This window comes from Oreochromis aureus, linkage group 1 (genome assembly GCF_013358895.1).
Source record: "Oreochromis aureus strain Israel breed Guangdong linkage group 1, ZZ_aureus, whole genome shotgun sequence".
Classification (NCBI taxonomy): domain Eukaryota; kingdom Metazoa; phylum Chordata; class Actinopteri; order Cichliformes; family Cichlidae; genus Oreochromis; species Oreochromis aureus.
In genome coordinates this window covers 32,618,025-32,637,242 of record NC_052942.1, presented here as the reverse complement: position 1 = coordinate 32,637,242, position 19,218 = coordinate 32,618,025, and the positions used below count along the sequence as shown (strand labels likewise).

The 19,218-nt window shown below is 38.3% G+C and overlaps 1 protein-coding gene across 5 annotated transcripts in view; it reads right to left on the bottom strand.

The window, feature by feature from the left end:
• chd9 (chromodomain helicase DNA binding protein 9) overlaps positions 1–19,218 on the bottom strand; it is a 71,518-nt gene that overhangs the window by 18,967 nt on the left and 33,333 nt on the right. For all 5 annotated transcript variants that reach the window (XM_031746439.2, XM_031746440.2, XM_039612699.1 and 2 more), the window contains 12 exons: positions 13,294–13,399; positions 11,231–11,377; positions 10,025–10,093; positions 9,759–9,814; positions 9,063–9,180; positions 8,608–8,694; positions 8,231–8,368; positions 6,224–6,345; positions 3,763–4,006; positions 1,924–2,100; positions 1,669–1,812; positions 5–260 (listed from right to left, as the gene is read on the bottom strand). In XM_031746439.2, coding sequence (XP_031602299.2) covers positions 5–260; positions 1,669–1,812; positions 1,924–2,100; positions 3,763–4,006; positions 6,224–6,345; positions 8,231–8,368; positions 8,608–8,694; positions 9,063–9,180; positions 9,759–9,814; positions 10,025–10,093; positions 11,231–11,377; positions 13,294–13,399 — 1,664 coding nt within the window. The remainder of the gene's footprint in view (positions 1–4; positions 261–1,668; positions 1,813–1,923; positions 2,101–3,762; positions 4,007–6,223; positions 6,346–8,230; positions 8,369–8,607; positions 8,695–9,062; positions 9,181–9,758; positions 9,815–10,024; positions 10,094–11,230; positions 11,378–13,293; positions 13,400–19,218) is intronic.

The following is a 19,218-nucleotide window of genomic DNA, read 5'->3' as shown; positions in this document are numbered from 1 at the left end:
CTACCTTTGATTAGGTAGGGGTGGTTGCAACACTTTCTTAGCTCCATCATAGTGTTGACCAGGTTGGGCATATTTGCCTGGCCAGCTCCTTTAGCCAGGAAAGAAAAATTCTTCTCTAGGATGGCACGGTAGTACTTCTTCTGAATGTTGGTGAGCTCAACTTCAATGATGGTTTCCTCTTTCGGAGCCAACTTCTTCTCCACATCTTCCTTCAAACGACGCAGCATCATAGGCTTCAGGATACCCTGAAGCTTTTGCACCTGTGGGTCACAGAAACAGTTTGAACTCACCTTTGGCAGCTGCTTCTACGCTGCACTTGTTTGGGGGCTAAAAATTGTATGTTTTAAAAGGATACAACTGTAGCTGTATTGGGTTATAACGAACAGTATTATCCAAGTCATCAAATTTCCATTTCCAAATTGAAATTCATTGCATTTAATAAGTGTATTTAAAAAATTGCAGAGCAGCAAAAAAAATGAAGAAATTCAATTTCTGTTCCATATCATAGACAGACACGTATCATTACACATGGAAATGTGTATTTCACAAGTATAGTGGGTGATGCAAAGAACCACTAAAAGTAGATAACATACATTATGTAAATAATCACCGGCTAGAAGTGTAACTCGGTGTTAGCTCAGCAGTTGACTGTAAAATTATTTTCATTTCCAGCTACTGTTAAGAAATGTCACAGTGGGGAAACTATTTCCATCATTTTGGTGTTAAGCGCAACCATAGTAACACATACAATTTCGCTCTTAAAGCAGAAGTCGCTGAAGAGTAAAGCTGACCCAAGCACAGTATTTTATATTACAGAGTCACCTTCCTTATATTATCATTATTATTGTAGCTTGCCAAAGAGATATAATCTAGGCCATCTCATATGTATATCTAGTAATTTCTTCATCTTATGAAGACCTACATCTCACAAATCATGAATTTGTGCTGTAGTGCAGCATCACTGCGTAGATACTATTACACTCCAAGGACTGGACCAGCTTTACAAGCTTTTTTTTTTTTTTTTATTACACACCCTGTGCAGGACTTCATCTAATATCAGTTATGCTGTGTGGAGAAAATAAGTCTCCTAACAGCACCAGCAGCTTTTACTATGAAAAGGATTACACATTTCTAAATTTAGTTCCATGTGTTGAACGCTGGCTGCTCCAAATTTTTCAACTTCCACACTCCTGACATTGAGATGTTTTTAACAGCCTTCCATTGAACACCTCTTTAGTAACACTGACTAAAAATGAAATGCCAAACAGCAGTATGTAGCAGAAAATGCGAAACTGTCACATAGTTCAGCACTGAGCAATCTAATATCTGTTATCAGTTGTTATTATTCAACATGTGTTGGATATGTGTATTTTATGACTGTGCCCTAGTTAGAATAGGCCCCAGTTCAAGGGTTCCGTCTGTACCAACAGTATCTTCACATCTGATGAGCGGTGTGTTTGAAATTTGGCTGCCCATTCATAAAAAAATTACCAACCCTGAAAACAAAGATCTCTTTTAGATTCTGCAAATATTAAGGTCCCGTATAGAGCCATAAAAGCTCAACAACACAACACACATTTATGCAGTTTTTCTCTAAGGTGTATTTGTGTCATGGAGAATATTGAGAATAAAACCTTTGAGACAGAATGTGCACATATCTAAGCTCACCTGCTCTTCAGTCTTAAGGTCTCCAAACTCCTGCATGAAGGTGTTTTCAGAAGGGAAGCGTGCCGGTTCCAGAAAGTGAAGCAGGCTGAAGAGCTCTTCCACTGTATTCTGGAGAGGAGTACCTGTCAGCAGGACCTTGTGTTCCTTGAAGAGGACAAGAGTTTAAATGTGAAGTGAAAATTGTTTCAATTGGTATTTCTGAATAAAATTTGGACAATGTGTAATAATTTTCCTCTAAGCTCATGATTTATCTACCAGGTTCATGAGCTTGAATCCCTCTAGCAGCTTGCAGTTCTTGTTCTTGAGACGATGGGCCTCATCAATAATAACGCAGCGCCACTCTATGGCATTGAGTTCGGGACAGCCTCCAAGAATCATCTCAAATGTGGTAATAACAGCCTGAAACCTGTAGGCACCACGTATGATACGACCCTGAAGACAAAAAGGGGAGAAGTGTACATATTTCATCCGTTTCAAAAGTGGAGGCACTGCATTTGCTTAGTTAAAATATCACATTTTATCAGCTAAAGTATGCTCAGTGTGTTTTGTGATTAAAACAATTTTGTTTTCCGATAACACAAGTACTGAATCTGGAAAAATGTACTGGAAAAAGTGCTATACACAGATGCATATGAAAGGTACATAGTTCTTCTGACACAGCTTGCCCTTTTCTGTGTTGACATTAGAAACCTACATATTTGCAACCTTTTTAGCTGTTGACAGCAAACACAGGGTTTCCTTTATTTAGACTTCTCAAACATCGAAAAACATACTTTATGGTTAGGAGGCTATCTACAGCATATCCAGTACACAAGCACCTGCCAGTGAGTATTTATTATTTGTTTATTTGTTTGTCTGTCTGGGGAAGCTTTGCTTTCCCCCGCCCCTCCATTTGTATCCATTGCCTTGACAACAGTCCTCAAGGGATACTCAGTTATCCAGTAACCCCCTCCCACAGCCAGCCAGCCAGCCAACAGGCTGCTGTTGAGGAGTCAGTCACTCTGATATGCCTGAGCAGCGATGACAGAGATCTCCCCGTGGGGGCTGCTATGACATCACAGGCTGCCTGGGAGACAGGCTGGTGGCGGCTCCACTCTGTTCTCCTCTCGCCTTAGATTCCTCCTACGGTTCGTCAGAATACTAAAAGGTCCTAACTGCCTGCTGTGACACATCACATGGCCTGCCAACCACATAAAGCTTCTGTTCAAGGCTCACTAACTACCTAGCAGCCTACATATTGTCAGGCACGGGCCCCATTTGGATTCTTGCTATATGCATATCTTAGTATTATAAACCAGATATTTGTTGAAACGCTATCTCTCCCAGTGTGAGCAAACCCAAGCTGTTTATAGATTTATATTTTATACAGGCTGACAAAAATCAATACAGCTACAAAGTGATACCTTTTCAAGCAATTCTAAACACAGCATTGACACAAACCTTACAAACAACTTGCACCAAGCACAGAAATCCACTGTGCTTGAAGTGTTGCTTGTTCCTGTCTTACGGCAGAGGAGTTTTCCTTGAAAAACATGGTGTTAAATGAGGTTGCTGCACTAGCTATAGGACTGTAAAGGGTATCTGGCGTTTGTGTTGCACATATAATCACGGTTTTCCTGGCTTTTCAATATCCGACTCCTATTGTTATAAGAAGGCCTCGTGCTTTGAAACATATCATTACACCACTCGTAGGATTTCATGTTACTGACACAGTGCTGCTGTATTTTAAAAAGCACTGTGATTACTTTAATCAAAGTGAATCATAGCCTTTCACTCCTAAAAGGTAAGCACAGCAGAATTGAGTTCTGCTTGCCAAAAACAGCCAGCGTGGTGTTTGACAAACACACTACGGTGCCTACTATACATTGGCCAAAACTATATGAACGGATGCAGTTTTTTTCTTTTTAAAGTAATACATAACACATTTCAGCTTCTTAAAGGGCTCCTTCCTATATTATTCTCTTTATTGTGTGACAGAATAACACTGGTACTTGTAAAATAAGAACTACTGTACTCAAGAGCAACAATTGTGAATTCTTGTGTTGAATCTCATTTTAAAATTTTAAATTTTCTGCGCTTGATATATTCATTTACCTGTGCATCCCTGAAATACATCTCATACTGCTGGAGCATCTGCCTGCTGACCATGCTTCCGTGGTAAACGATGACATTGAGGTGGGTCCAGGTACGGAACTCCCGCTCCCAATTGGCGATGGTGGAGAGTGGGGCAATTATGAGAAAGGGCCCTTTGATTCCAACGCGATGGATTTCTTCTAGGAAAGTGATGGACTGTATTGTTTTCCCTAGGCCCATCTCATCTGCCAGGATGCAGTTCCGTCTTAGAAAAGAAAACACAGTGGATTTAGGACAAAAAGAAAGAAGGAGAAAATAAATTCCCTGCTTTGTACAAAAACTAAAGTAGGTGTGGGGGGGTACAAATGTTTTGAATCCAAGTACTGTATGTAATTTTATCACAAACACAGAGTGGTGTATATTATGAGAAATTCTTCTCTTCTAACGATATACAAAATATGTACAGACGGCCAGGGGAATAGGTGAAAAGAGGAAGAGCAAGAAAGCGAAAGGAAAATGCAGAACTCCGGTGACACTAAAAAACAAACAAAAAACCAAACAAAAAACAGTGAAAACAAGATAATCAGCAGTAATAACAGTCCCAAGATATCATACAACACACAATGGTAAATGCAACTGCCTCTGCTGCGTGGTGTACTCCAGCTAACCATTTATTCAGCTGTCCAGTGGGTGGGGGTATTATGTCTTGATGCTAATTGCAACGTGCAGATATTCCCACTGGCCTCTTAAGCAGCTCTCTACTTTTGATGAATCTCTCTGCGTAGGCATACACAAACTCCTGCATGCTCACACATAACAAAACCAATTCCCAGGGTTAATGCAAGCGCACTGACACTGTGTTCAGCAGATGTACTGTGCAACACATCTTTTGAGATTGTAGGCGAAGAAAAGCAAATGTCGCAGCAGTATGCACCTTGACAGGAAATTTGACTACCCTCACAGGCCTAAGCAAATAATGTGAATACAGAAAAACACAAGATGGTCCCACACATGCAGGATTCAAAGCAAGATAAATCATTCATTATTTATAATCCGCAATCCCAATACACCCAAAAGACTCTTCTTGAAACACAAAATATATATAAAATAAATCAAATATACTACAGTATCCTGAACTGATGGAACTTTCTGTTATTAATCCAATTTGCACTGATACAAATAAAGCAAAGAAAACAACAAACAAACCTCTTTGTACAACACTAAACAGATTAGCAAGACTACATATTATATCCCCTAAAGAGATCACAGAATTGGATAAGCACATCTCTGAAGTATAAAAAACAAAATATTATTACCTTTATGAAATTAGGGCACATTACATAACCACTGCAATTTGTGATGTGTATGAAATTATGTGCCTTTATTTTTATAAAACAATGGTTCTATAATTAAATTTGATTTCACTTAAATTAAAAAGAAGTGTGTGTGTGTGGGGTGGGGTGGGAGTCGGGCGGGGGGTTCTGTGCAACGTTTCATACAGTTGACTGTTGTTGGTTTGAATCATACCTATCAAATAGACTCCAATTCGTTCATGTAAATGGAGAGTCCTCCTCAAACACCATAGGTTAATTATGGCGTTCCACAGGGTTACGTGCTAGGGCCAATTCTGTTTACATTATATATGCTTCCCTTAGGCAATATCATGTATCATAGCATACATTTTCATTGCTTTGCAGGTAATACCCAACATTATCCATTAAACAAGATAACACACACCAATTAGTTAGACCTGGATGATTTTCAAATTTTCTACTTCTAAATTCAAATAAAACTGAGGTTATTCTACTCGCCCTAAAATCTTAGAAACGTGGTATCTAACCAGATCCTTACTCTGGATGGCATTACCTTGGCCTCCAGTAACACTGTGAAGAATCCTGGAGCCATTTTTGACCAGGATATGCCATTTAATGTGCACAACAAACAATACGTAGGAGTACTTTATTTTATTTGTGCAATCTCTCTAAAATTGGAAATACCCTGTTTCAGAGTGATACTGAAAAACTAGTTCATGCATTTCTTACTTCTAGACTGGACTATTGTAATTCATTATTAGTAGGCCCTCCTAAAACTCATTGAAAAGCCTTCAGCTGATCCAAAATGCTGCAGCAAGAATACTAACAGGGACTTGGAAAAGAGAGCATATTTCGCTCATGCTGGCTTCTCTTGGATCTTGTTAAATCATGTCAAATCTTATCAAACAGGTTTCTTTAACATAGCAATGACTTCAATGGAATGAAATGCTCTCCAAGTTCTCTATTGGGTTGCGATATTGCAACCCAATAGAGCATCTCTGGGGTGTGGCTGAGTGGGAAATTAACATCATGGATATCCAGCTGACAACTACAAAAACTACATGATGGCATCATTTCTGTACTGTGATACTAGTTAAAAGCTCTTTGGGTTTTTCACATTAGCTGCAGATTTTTTACAGGTATGCATACTCACAGTGCTTAAAACTAACCTGTTGTACCAGTTGAAAAGAAGCCAGTTGACTCCTTCTAGCTGGTAGTCCCTGAGGCTGTTGCCATTCCTGTATTGCCTCGATTGTTCCCTCTTCTTCCACAGATTGGCAGGAGGACGCTCCTAAGTGACATACATGGCAGATTGGAAGTTAACTTTACATTTTTGATGAACACTTTTCAGTAGAATGTAAATATTACAAATGCATGACACAATTTGTCCTTAATGTAAATATGTAAGAAAAATTGTGTATGTTTCTGTTCTGTGTCCTGTGTACTGTTTGTTTGTATATGTGTCTTTTTGGCTGCTGTTACAACCAAATTTCCCCTTGTGGGACAATTAAAGGATTATTCTATTCTATTCTATTCTAATTTCTTACACATAATGTTAGCATTATGACCGTACAATTGACTGGCACCCCATCCAGGGTGTACTATAGCTGAGATAGGCTAAAGGATCTGTAACTTATACAATAGTAAATTGGATGTGGAGCTAGCATCAGTGGTCATAAGCAAAATGTTGGTTATTTAAGCAAACTGGAGAATGACAATGGTTTAGAATATATATAAAAAAAATAAGGAAATCCAGCAGTGTGAGATGCATGCAATATAAAAACAAAATCTCCAGCAAGCCAACCTTGCTGCATCTGCAAACCTATATGGTAACATTGCACGCATAAAGAGTATGTCAATGTAGGGCTGTGCGATATGACCAAAATCTCATATCCCGATATTAAGACATCTATCGTCCGATAACGATATAAATCACAAAAATGTAACATTTTCTGTAAATTCTGTGAATGTCGGGCAGCTCGACTTGCGTGAAGTGTTTCCAGCTGGGCGTCGCGTACCTGGAGTCGAGTGTTTTAATTGATGCATGAAATGATACATTTTTAGACATAGGTTGTAATGGCCGCCGTTTTCTTTGTGAGTATTTATTACACAGCGTGCTGCGGGGAAAAGCCTGTTCTAACGTTTGAGTCTAAGGTTTATTTTTTAGCACCTGATGGCTCTTTTTTGCTTCTCATCCGTAAATACTCTGCATCTTTCACGTGATTCAGTTTATTTTGAAAAGTCTCAACAGGATCTTGAGCTTTATTGTGAAAGGTTTATGTGGAAAATAAACAAGCGGACACGAGGTGGTTTTACCATCGTTGTTGCTAACGACAACGCATAAAAACAAGCGCTTGTCCGTCTGTAGTGTGGTTATATTAAATATAAGAGAAAGAGAGAACTTTAGGAAATTAATATAGCCACTACAGTGACCATCAAAATAATGAAAAAATATTGCCGTAAACAGTTTATTTTGCGACACCACGAAACAAACGATAGCGTAAAATGAAACGATAGACGTTTTTCTATCGTCATCCGATATATATCGTTATATCGAACAGCCCTATGTCAATGTATCTGATATATACACAGAGGTGTTGTAAAAACTGACCTACTGTTACAACCACAGGTATGCAAAGTGTGAACTATTGTAGTGGACAGGGAAATAAAAGATGAAAGATAACCTGAAACAAAAACTGTCAGTATTCATAGTACAAGTTACATGACTGATCTCTGTGTAGTCTGGTTATAAATACAACTGTTTGTTGCTCAGTAAAGGGGGAACTATAGAGTATGATAAAAAACAAAAACAAAAAACATTGTTTTCTTTGAAGATTAGTCCATTTCTTTCCTCCCAATTTTGACTTCAGTCTGTTCAGTACATCTTGCGAATCTTCAATAGAAAATGTTTTCCTAGTTTTACATTTCCAATAAAAACATCATTCACTGATGTTGAAGTGATTGACAGCAAGTGTTTGTCTTTCAAGCTTGCTCACACCCCTGTGTGAGTGTTGTCTTATTTAGATCACTGTAATACGTGTGTACACACACACACACACACACACACACACACACACACGCACACGCACGCACACGCACGCACACACACGTATAAGAGTGATAAAGAAACATGGAAATACAGTGATAGCTGAAGAAGGCTGGCAGGCACAACTTACCACCCTGCGTGAGTCTGGCTTGGCTGCCTGCAGCTGCTCAAACTCCTCAATCTTGCTCTGATCTACATCGTCCTTCAGCTCCCAGGTGCTGTCTTCATAAGGCAGAGAGCACCACTTCACCAGGTAGTACACCACTTCCTGTAACAAGCAGAGGAGAATTAGCACTGAAAAAGACTAGAGTGAGGCCAAGCTTTGCTTTTACAATATTAACAAAGGCTGCGAGGAAGCCCATTAGGATGGCCTTGGGCATTTCTGAGATACAAAGACATTGCTAGAGTGGAGAATCTTTTGAAAGGAACAAAACCATGAAAACCGTTCAGGAACTTAGACAAATACAGAACTCACATATGTGATGAAATGAAAAAGGATTCGCTTACCTCTCTTGTATCTTTGTCCTCGCAATATGACACCTCCAGCACTCTATCTACTTCTACGTAGTCAGGGTTAAATGGGTCCTCTTCCATCTGAGCGAGACAGAAGGAAAACACAAAAGGAAATGAAAAAGATTAAATAAAGGGAATAAACCAAAGTGCCCACTCACCATCTGGAAACTGAGATAAACATTATATTGTATCAAATGAGGAGTGAGTAAAGAGACTCAAATATATGCACGCAGATGTGTTGGTCCCCACAAAAACAGAGTACTGAACGTGCAGTTGCATCCTAAAAGACACACCAAATTGTGGAGACACCCACATTCACTTATAGAAATGTCCTCAACAAAAAGACCCCCCCCCCCAAAAAAATAAAATAAAAATAAAAGCCAAACATTTGTGTCGACACTGAGGTAATGCAGTACGTCCCCAGACACAAACCAGTCGCACATCCTTACATCTGCAAAGAAGAGTGCCCTCTGTGCCTGTTTCATCTTGAAGCGTTTGATCTTCTGCTGAATCCTCTTGTCCTTCTCCAGCTGCTGTTCTGTGGCCCACTCACAGTGTAGGTAGGAGCTGACACACACACACACACAAGATCAGTAAGGTAAGGGACTCGTGCAATCACCTAAACAGCATCTGGGGGAACTGCTGAGGCCAGCAGGTGTGATCACAGATTGCAGATGTGGTCACAGTATCTACTGGCATGCTGTTCTCAGTCATATTTGTTTAGAAATATTAAAGTGTTTTCACATTCATATTTCCATCCTCGTTATCATTTGGCTGTGAAATGATGGATGTGATCTGGCTGATGACAGATTATCTGCCACACACACACAAAAAAAAAAAATTCTGGGAGGCTGAGTATGACACTTAAATCTTAATTTCCAAAACATTAAAACTGATAATTTGGTGTGTGAATACACTAGAATTTGTATTCTTATTTATTAACAGAAAAAACAGCAATCATAACATTGAGGACATGACAATACTGAAAGTTGTCCCATGCATGCCTGCAATGTATTAATGTTTGAATAGTCAGAGTTCTTAATTACATCCTCTAGCTTTCATGTTAGCTGTGTCTCTATAGATATATCTATAGACAAAAACATGTATGCCACTAACCACCCAGAAACTAAACATGAATAACTTACTAGTTTTTGTATTTTACAAAAAACTCTTCCACCTCAATGACCACTCCTGGAGAGACCTAAAGAAAAAGAAGGGAAAAACATAATAATCAGAAGCAATGCTTTCATTTAGTTTTAGTGCTTTAATAAGGGACAAAAAACATAATAAAACAATACAACTCAATACGTAGTCCCAAAAATCTATCAAACTAAAAATTTGCAAGAGAAGCTTTTATTACAACCGTGCAATGGTTAAAAAAATAAAGCAAAACAACAAATTAAATATTTACCTCCTTCTTAGCAATACGAGAAGACATGATTTTGTCAACAACAGCAGCATCCTCTTCACTGGGATTCTCCTACAGAGGACATGATATAGTTAATGTCAACTGATAAATTCATAACAGTCACCCCAGAGCATTAAGTTGCATAAATGTCTTCATAATACAATAACAAAAACAAACACCAGATGCTCTCTTACGCTTTACACATCATGAATCCCTTTGTCAAATTTGTGACTCTGCATTACATAAAAATATCCCAGAACTGAAAAGAGCAGGTTTAGACAACAGAAATTAGAGGACAACTAATTTTATTTTAAAGACTTAAAATGTTTTTGTGGCCCTTTCTAACTTCTCTGATGTTGCATCTAAATCGTTTAAAAAAAAAAAAGAAAAAAAAAAAAAGGACTGAATATTATCCTTCTTCTTTTTTAAAGCCTTACTGCAGGGGTCCTGGTTTGAACGTCACAGTGTGATGTTGAAAAGAACAGGCTATTCAGCAGAGCAAGCAGTCCTATTGTTTTTTGTTTTGCTTTGTTTTTTACTGAGTGTGTTTGTGTTCTTTTATGGTACAAAAATAAGATCTTCCCAACAATGTTTATGTGCATGATTTCACAAACAATTCTATTTCTTTTCAAGTCAAAACTCTTAATACATGTGAAAAAGAGAGACAAGACCAAAGTGGAGAGGTTTGGTCGTAGAACAAAGCACCATGGTTGACATGGTTAAGGCCACAGGACATGGGCACCATGCAGTCCCAACAAACTCCACTGTATACCAAAGTATTCTAGAGCCAAATGTTAGACCATCTGCCCGACAGTTAAAATCTTGGTCTAAAATGGGTCATTGGACCATGATCCCAAACACACCAGCAACTTTACAATAGAGTAACTGGAAAAGAAAAGAACCAAGTTGTTGCAGTTGCTCAGTACAGACTTTAACCCAATTCAAATACTGTGGCGGGACCTTAAGATAGCTGTGCATAAACAAATTCCCACAAACCTGATAAAACCATACACAAAATAAGTTACTTCAAGTTATTGCTGCTAAAGATGGTTCTACAAGCTAGTCAATCATAGGGTGTACTGTATCTTTTTCACATGACTAAAAATGCAAGATTCACTGATTCAAGTTAATACACAGAAGCTGTATTTTCCCATTTATGTTATAACTGAAAGAACTGAAATTAAACGTGTTTCCCACAGAGTTACTTACTACAAATAGCTGAACAGCGGGTTCCCTGGATGCTGCAGTATTGGTTTTCTTGGTTTTGACAATAACCTTGACTTCATCATCTGACAACCTGGTCTCCAGCTCTTCAGCATACTTCTTTCTCTTCACCTGTCGATTAGACCGCCTCTTCTAAAAAATAAATAAATAAATTAAATAAAATATAAGCCAAACAAAGGAGTAAGAAGCACATTTACACAAAAGAGAAAACAAAGTAATCTCAACTACTTCATTAATCAATTTTGAAACTGCAAAATAAAATTGGTAATTAATGACTGCTTCGCATGAAAATTTCCCATATGGCTCTAAGACTGAAGATTTGATCAAGACTGAGCAGATGTTGCTAACAGAATCTTGAGCATGGACTCATTTCATTCTTAACTAGTGTGCCTGTTACAAACCGGTGTTATTTTTTAACAAAAGCAACAATGTAACTACTTCACATAGGTCGCCAAAGCAAGGTAATAAACTTAGCTAAAGAAAACACACAAAGAAAAAAAACACGCTCTGTGATCAGGTTCATGATTGACTTATTATCACGGCTCAGAGTGTCCCACTGCTTAGTTAAGACAAATGACACATGCATTTACACTTAGTGTGATTTAAACTGACAGCAACAACATCTACAAACTGTTTTAAAGTTGTGACTAATGAGCATGCTTTTACTCATATAAATCCCTGCCAGTACTTCCAACATTTTATTATTAGAATTGAGAATAAGATTAGAAAAACATTAGGCTAATAATCAGGTCTATTGTCAAATATATTTTCTTCAATATTCTATGATCACAGATGTTATGCTTCTTCTTGCTGGTTGAAAACATGAATGGCAAAAGCACTTAACATTTATAAATTTCAGTATTCAAAATGACAATATAGATTTTTCCATTGTGCAGGCCATTGCCCAACATAACCTATTACTGACCTTACGTTACTAAAACCAAGTCAAAGTCCAGAAAAATATCCTTACAATTAGAAAAAAGTGCTCTAAAACCCAGCTTCTTTCTAGTCCTTCCTGTCAAGCCTTTATAATTATCATATGCGTGGGCTGCTGCATCCTGCATCAATACACGAGCCCCTCCTAATGATAATATGTAGTTAATTAGGAATAAATGCCACTGAGCCACAGTTAATTAGGTGTGCAGCACAGTATTCCCGTGGAAATATACCCTCACATTCATAAACCCAAACTGACCAGAAGCTGGAGACTCAAACCTGCCGCATGCCACAACAATAGGAGCGAGCCCCTGAGGAGATCATGCTCCTGTTCCAGCTGGCGGCCAAGCTACGTCAACCTCTTCCACAAGATCATCATAAATGAGTCATCAACCGACTATTTTAATTAAGTCCTGGGGTGCCACTTAGCGGGCGTAATTATATCATACAACACACTGTAGTTAGTGGGGTGTCGTCCCCAGTCATTCACTTATGTCACTCATAACCTTTTGGATATCTGTCAGAACCTACTAGTGAGAAAAGCTCCACACAGCCCAGAAGTGTGTTTTAAATGCTAAAGGGTAAACTCAGGTGACACCTACTTCAATTTGCTATTCTATCATTGATGCTCTGACCTAGATAAAAACCTCTGCTGTCAGTTTTCTCAATCATCAACACAGATGAGAATGTGTACTTGAGATAGCCACCCACTGTATGACCTCCATATGAACCAGAGAGTGGAGCCTTCCAGGATCAGACTAAAGCTGTTAAGTCTTCTACAATGCTCAGCAGCAGTGTGAACAGCCAGGCCGAGGACACCACTTAAGTTTTATCAGAAAGCTAGCAGAAAAAGAGTCTCGTATTTCTCGTCTGCTCTCAATAACACCTGCACCACATCTGAATAAAGTGGGGAAATAACACAGTCAAATATAGCCAAATTCCAACCTAAAATTCTAGTGTTGTCTCATAGTATAAGGTTCATACTTTGGTTTGATAAACGGCAATGAAATGCACCAATTTCTCCCAGTCTCATTAGAGCCCCTGTTCCTTGTTGGCTTGTACTGTGTATTCATGTCTGCATAAGTTTGTGTATACTTTATACTGGAACTCACAGAGTCATCATCCTTCAAAGTGTGTTGAGGGGGAGGGTCATCATCCGACTCCTCTGAAGACTCGGGCTTTCGCCTTTTCTTCTTTCCAATCTTGATGACAATTTTCCTAAGGGAGAGAAAAAGACCCCATGATAACAATGAAAAACATGTACCAAGTACAACATTTTTACTCCGCTTTAGGCATATTTTAGCTGGACAAATGCCCTAATGGTACAATCCAGAGGCTTCTGATCAGTGTTTTCTGCCTTTTCGTGCTTGATTCTACACGGTGAAATTAATCTACATTTATTTTCAAAACATTGTTAAATATCTTGATTATATCACAAATGTGTCCATGTCTAGAGTTCTTAAATGTGAAATGATAAAAAAAATATCTGCCCAATAAACTTGTTCAAGTGTATGAAGTCCTGCTAAACATTCTACAATCTGTTTATCGCGTAAGTATAAATATGCTGCATGGGCAATTTGGCTTGTTCATTGTTTTTGACAATTCTTCATGTAAAGATGCACTTGCATAAACTTTATGGAGTATATTAATGCAAAGTGAATGCATTTTTAAGAGCTCATCACAGAAAGCAAAAACACCTCAAAAGAATTGACATTTATTTCAGAAGAAACAGGGTTATTTTGAACTAAATCTACAGTGAGACATTTTAACAGCTTTTAAGTGGGTGGATAAGGAACTACTTCTAACAAAAAGGCTATCATTAATGGCTTCTAAGAGAAGGATGGAAAGACAACCAAAACTAGAGAACGCATGCATAGCCCCTTGCACACATATACATTGAAAAAGAAAAGCATTTGCTGCAGTGTATTCCAAAAGGAATAAATGCAGTTAAATGTAAAACTCCAACATACATATAACAACAGCAGAGGAACGATTGTAGAGAATGGCTGCACGTATTAACATGCTCACAATGGAAGCTGCCTCAGTTTATACAGAGAGGAATTCGGTGCTTTGCTAAAGCTCCTCCTTAAATGGAAGATTCACACCAACGTCATTCAATCCTAATTTGGTAAATATTTTTTTCCTCTTTAAAATACCATTCCTAGTTTGTGGGTGATGAAACTCTTACCTTGGTCTAATATACATTTATAGTACCAGAGCTCCAGATATCTTCAGCATCTCAGCAAATATCACTAAACTGCAGAATGACTATATGCAAGCTTTTAATTTTTTGCCAGCATTTCATATTCTAATCCCCTCTCCTCTCTTTCAGTCACATATCATTTCTGTGACCTTTCTCCATATATTCTCTAACCACATATGCAGACACTTCCCATCCTGCACTTCTCCATATGCATAATCTCTTGCTAGCCACAAGTGGTAAATCTTTGGCTTGGTGTGATATTGATAGGAAATATATATCTTCTTCCCTATGAGCTTTCGAACGTGTTAAGAGTGTGAGAGGAAAAATATGTGCAACTAGGACAGCAAAGAAACAAACTGTCAAGATAGCAACTTTAACATTTAAAGCCACTAATTTTGTTGTTTCCGATTTATCATTTTATCCCCCTTACTCCTCCAAGATATTTTATATCCAATCACAAATGGGTATGACTGAGGGATTCCCTTTTTTATTCTTATTCCAGCAACATGTTAATTTGACCGAGGGATAACCACAGCACAACAAACCAACTGCATTTTCTATACTACTGGGCAACAAATATATCCAAACCCTGTCTAACCTTAAGACTTCTTTAAAAGCCTTATCTTCGTATATATTTGGGTTATAATGATATTTATGCAAACTTACAATTTTTTTCATAGTTAAAAATCAAGTAAAAACAAACAAAATAAAATTCCTCAAAAACATATTTTTGACACTTTTTCACGCATTTCACTTTTCAAGTCAAAAAAATTAATCATCTGAAGCTTATCTACATGGAAAAATACTTGAAGCAACATAGAATTAGTGGTCGGATAGACTAGATACATTTCAGGTGATCCAAACACTCATACCCATTATAATATCTGACTGTGTAAGGTAGAAAACAACAGACTTCCAGCAGCACTACGCTGAAGACCTGTCCCCTCAGCTGGCGTCCCTGTCCCCCCCCCACCCCTCTCTGGATGATATTACATTTCACAAATCCTCTTGACAATGACACTTTATGGCTGCCATGCAACATGCCCTTGGGAGTGTATTTGACTATGTGGGTGTTAAATCTTCCTCATGACATCACTTCCTGTGAAAACAACACCAGTACATGGTTACTGACACTACAAATGGCTAAAATATATGCCAAGTCAGAGTGACACAGTGGAAGAAAAAAGAAAGTTGCCAGCTCTGACGCCAAGAAAAGAAGACAAAAACCAAAACGAAACAACACAAAAACAATACTGATAATAATGATAATAATAAAGTAGCTAAATGGGACTGAACACAATGTTTATCGTTGACTAAATAAAAGCTGGCTGTGATATGGGTCTTGCTGAACAGCAGTGTCACATCACCATTTAGCAGCTCGGCAACTAACAGCACATAACAGGGCTAAAGCATCTCTCTGACCCCCATATGGGAAAACTTGAACTGTGAAGCAAGATACTCGAGGACAGTGAGCCAGACAGTGAAGACAGAAAATACGGATGCCGGTGTGGTACATTTGTATCAACCTCTGTTGCATGTGTGCATGTCATTTACGAGAGTCACGTGATTTACATAGATGCCATTGCCATTAGGGCTGGGCCATATTATACAGTTCACGGTAATACCGGTATAATGTTAGGCAATGATAGGAAAATGAAATATCGCGATAGAATATGGGTCAAAAGCGCATGCGCAATGCCTTTGTTTTCATACGCACATGGCCGATTGTTGAGTGAAACAGATGAACCAGAATTGGTTTGTAAAAATGGTGCCACTTCAGTGATGTGGAACTGGTTTGGTGTTTGTCCGTCAGATACACAACAAAGCACATTTTTTTTGTAGAACATTCAAGTGGCCGTCGTTATTGCCGTATTTGTCGGACTAAGGTGCTCGTAAATCTGGGAGGAATCTGGGTCCTAAACTCCCTCCCTTCAGGTCCCAAAGTCAAACAAACACTGCAGCATCACTAAGAGTTAAAAACGGTCTAAATTCTTTCATCTTTAATAAAATGATCAGCATTGCTGCTTTACCAGGTGTAACTATGAAGTTTAAGATCCAGGCACCCATGAAAACAGAATTTATTACATTTAACGGAGTTAGAAGTTAGCAGGAAGCTAGCGGAAGTTAGCTCGCTAGTTTCGCTAGTTACCTAAGCATGATATAGCATGTTCTGACTGAGAGATTTCTGAAAAAAATTCAAACGTACAGCTCTGCTATCACTTCCAACATAAATGAAGACAGGAAGCTACACAGCAGTGACGTTTGTAAGGTTACTGAAGTTGGGCTAGCTGGTATATAATGATGTGCTACGTGATCGCTAGCGACACAGCTATGTTAGCATAACATAAACAGTGAAGCTGGAGGATGAACGCTAACACTTTTCCACTCAATAAAAGTTAACGTGAAGTTTCCTGATGGTTAGAGACAAATGCAATCGCATAGCAGGATGCTGTAAACGGACCAAACTTTAGTCAGGAGAACAACTGAGATAATCCATCTACAATAGAAGGTTAGTCATTAACATACTGCAACAACATGGGAATAGAGAAGCTGTGATAGAATACAGCATTAATGAATCAATGGTACAGAAATGGAGGAAGCAAGAAGAATGAGTTGAATAAAGTTTGATTTATCTGACTGCTTTGTTTCGCTTAATGTGCCTTATAATCCCGTGCACCTTATGGTCCGAAAAATATGTATTTGACTTTTTTATTTGGCACACTGCAGTTTAATGTTGCAAAGCAACTCTTTTTAACTTAAGTGGATATTATACATGGTTATGCTCAGGATATGTCAGCCCATTTCTACTGGAAATGCCTTTTGGTTAAACTTTCAGCAAGGAATTTGCATTTGCACTGTTAAGTTTTTATATAGCTTTAATGCACATAAAAAAACAGCTGCTTGTTTAAGTGAAAATAAATGGATGGTGTTTTTTTGCGCTAGTAAAGTTGTGGAGTTGTATTTTGTCTCACATCAATTATATCGTCAGTTATATCGTTATCGCAAATTTTCAAATATATATCGTGATAAATATTTTTGGCCATATCGCCCTGCCCTAATTGCCATTGTAATGAAAAATAGATTCTACACTTGCACACACAAAAAACAAAACCCACATCTTAGTGATAGTAACATCCTGTTCCAACTCTTATGTGGCTGATACACAGGACCACCCAAAGATTTACTAACATCAGTACTAATGTACATTCTCCCTTTGACTGGATAGCCTTCCCACAAGCTGAAATATGGTAACTCAAATGACAGGGAATAAACTCAGACTTTGAAGTCAACCCCTTACTGACAAAAAGTGGTACAAAAGCAGACTCTTCTGGGTGGCAGTTAGTTCTCCCTGATGCAAAGAACTTGAAAACATCAGCATGAAAACCACTGAATTACAAAAATTCTATCCATTCTCCTAAGTATTCAAAATGCCTAACAGCCTGACCAGGCAAGGAGACAGCTGTAAAAAGAGCATTTTTTATATTGAAGAAAAATGCCAAATTTATGAGAAAGTGAACACAAGAAAAAACTGTCCGCAACTCTTAGATCTACCAAGACCAAACTTGGGACATGGATTCTGGAAACACAGAAAGTCTCTGTGGCAAGTGTTAAACAAATAATTACCTTATAATACCAACAGTCAACCCTATATTGATGCAATTCCCATACTGAATTTTATCAATTGGGTCAAAACCATTTCAAATTATTAAATTTGTTCTCACTGATGTTTTCCAATCTTGAGCAAAACAAATGACCTTCAGACCAACCCTCTGAAACATTATTCAATGAATAGCTTGTCCATTAAAACTAACTGATATCAGAAGGTGACTTCAAAACTTTGGCAACCATGTCATGTTTCTTGACATGTGATAACCTCTGTGGTTGCAGAGGACACCACTTCTACTCATTTTTGTTTCCTATATTTGTCCTTTATGGTGCATTTCCATCCAGAGTTGCTGGGTGGAAATGTTTGTTCCTGATAAAGATTCTACATTTTACAAGGCCATCTTCAAGACACAATCTTACATCTTTAATTTGACTACAGTTGCCCCTCATCTGACATTACTCTGTATCACTGATGATAGGCTATCACAAGCTTTTTCCTGAGAGTAATAATCTTCTTGGCTGCTTTTCCCCCATTGTGCCAAATAACCCCATCCCTTGTCCCCCAGTGTTGTCCTGTCCTACTTGGCATGCCGCCAGTGAGAGTGTATGAGTGAGGGTTTGATTTTTAATAGAATCAAGATCTGATGGTGCTTTGCCAGCCAAAACAGCAATGAGGCATTTCAGCATGTCAGAGGAACAGTATTCAACTATTAGATAGCCTACCTCAGAAAATTATGATTTTGAGTGAACGAATTATACTCAAAAATGCCGTTAAGTATGCTGCGTGTTTGTGTGCGTTTCTTATCCTGAGGGGCTTATTGATACAGCAGTGCAGGTCGTTCTCAGGAAATCCCCCTTCTTATGAATGGAAGGCTATAATCTCAGTACCACATAGCAAACAACTGGAAACAGTAGCAGCAGCAGCTCTATCAAGCACCCTCTAAAACACAAATACTATATCAGCGCAGAGCACATGGCCTCATGGGATTTCTGCTTTATACAGCAAACATAATTTTTTTTTTTTTTTAAATTAAAAACGGGTAGTAGCCTCTCTCTCTTTCACACAGACACACACACACACACACACACACATAAAAACATCTGAGTTTGCATTAAGACATGCACAGACCCCCAGAATGTTTATATATCACATGCCTGCACATGTGAACACGCACAAAAATGCACCCTGCAAGGGATTAACTAGGAAAACAATTACAAAAAAAACAGC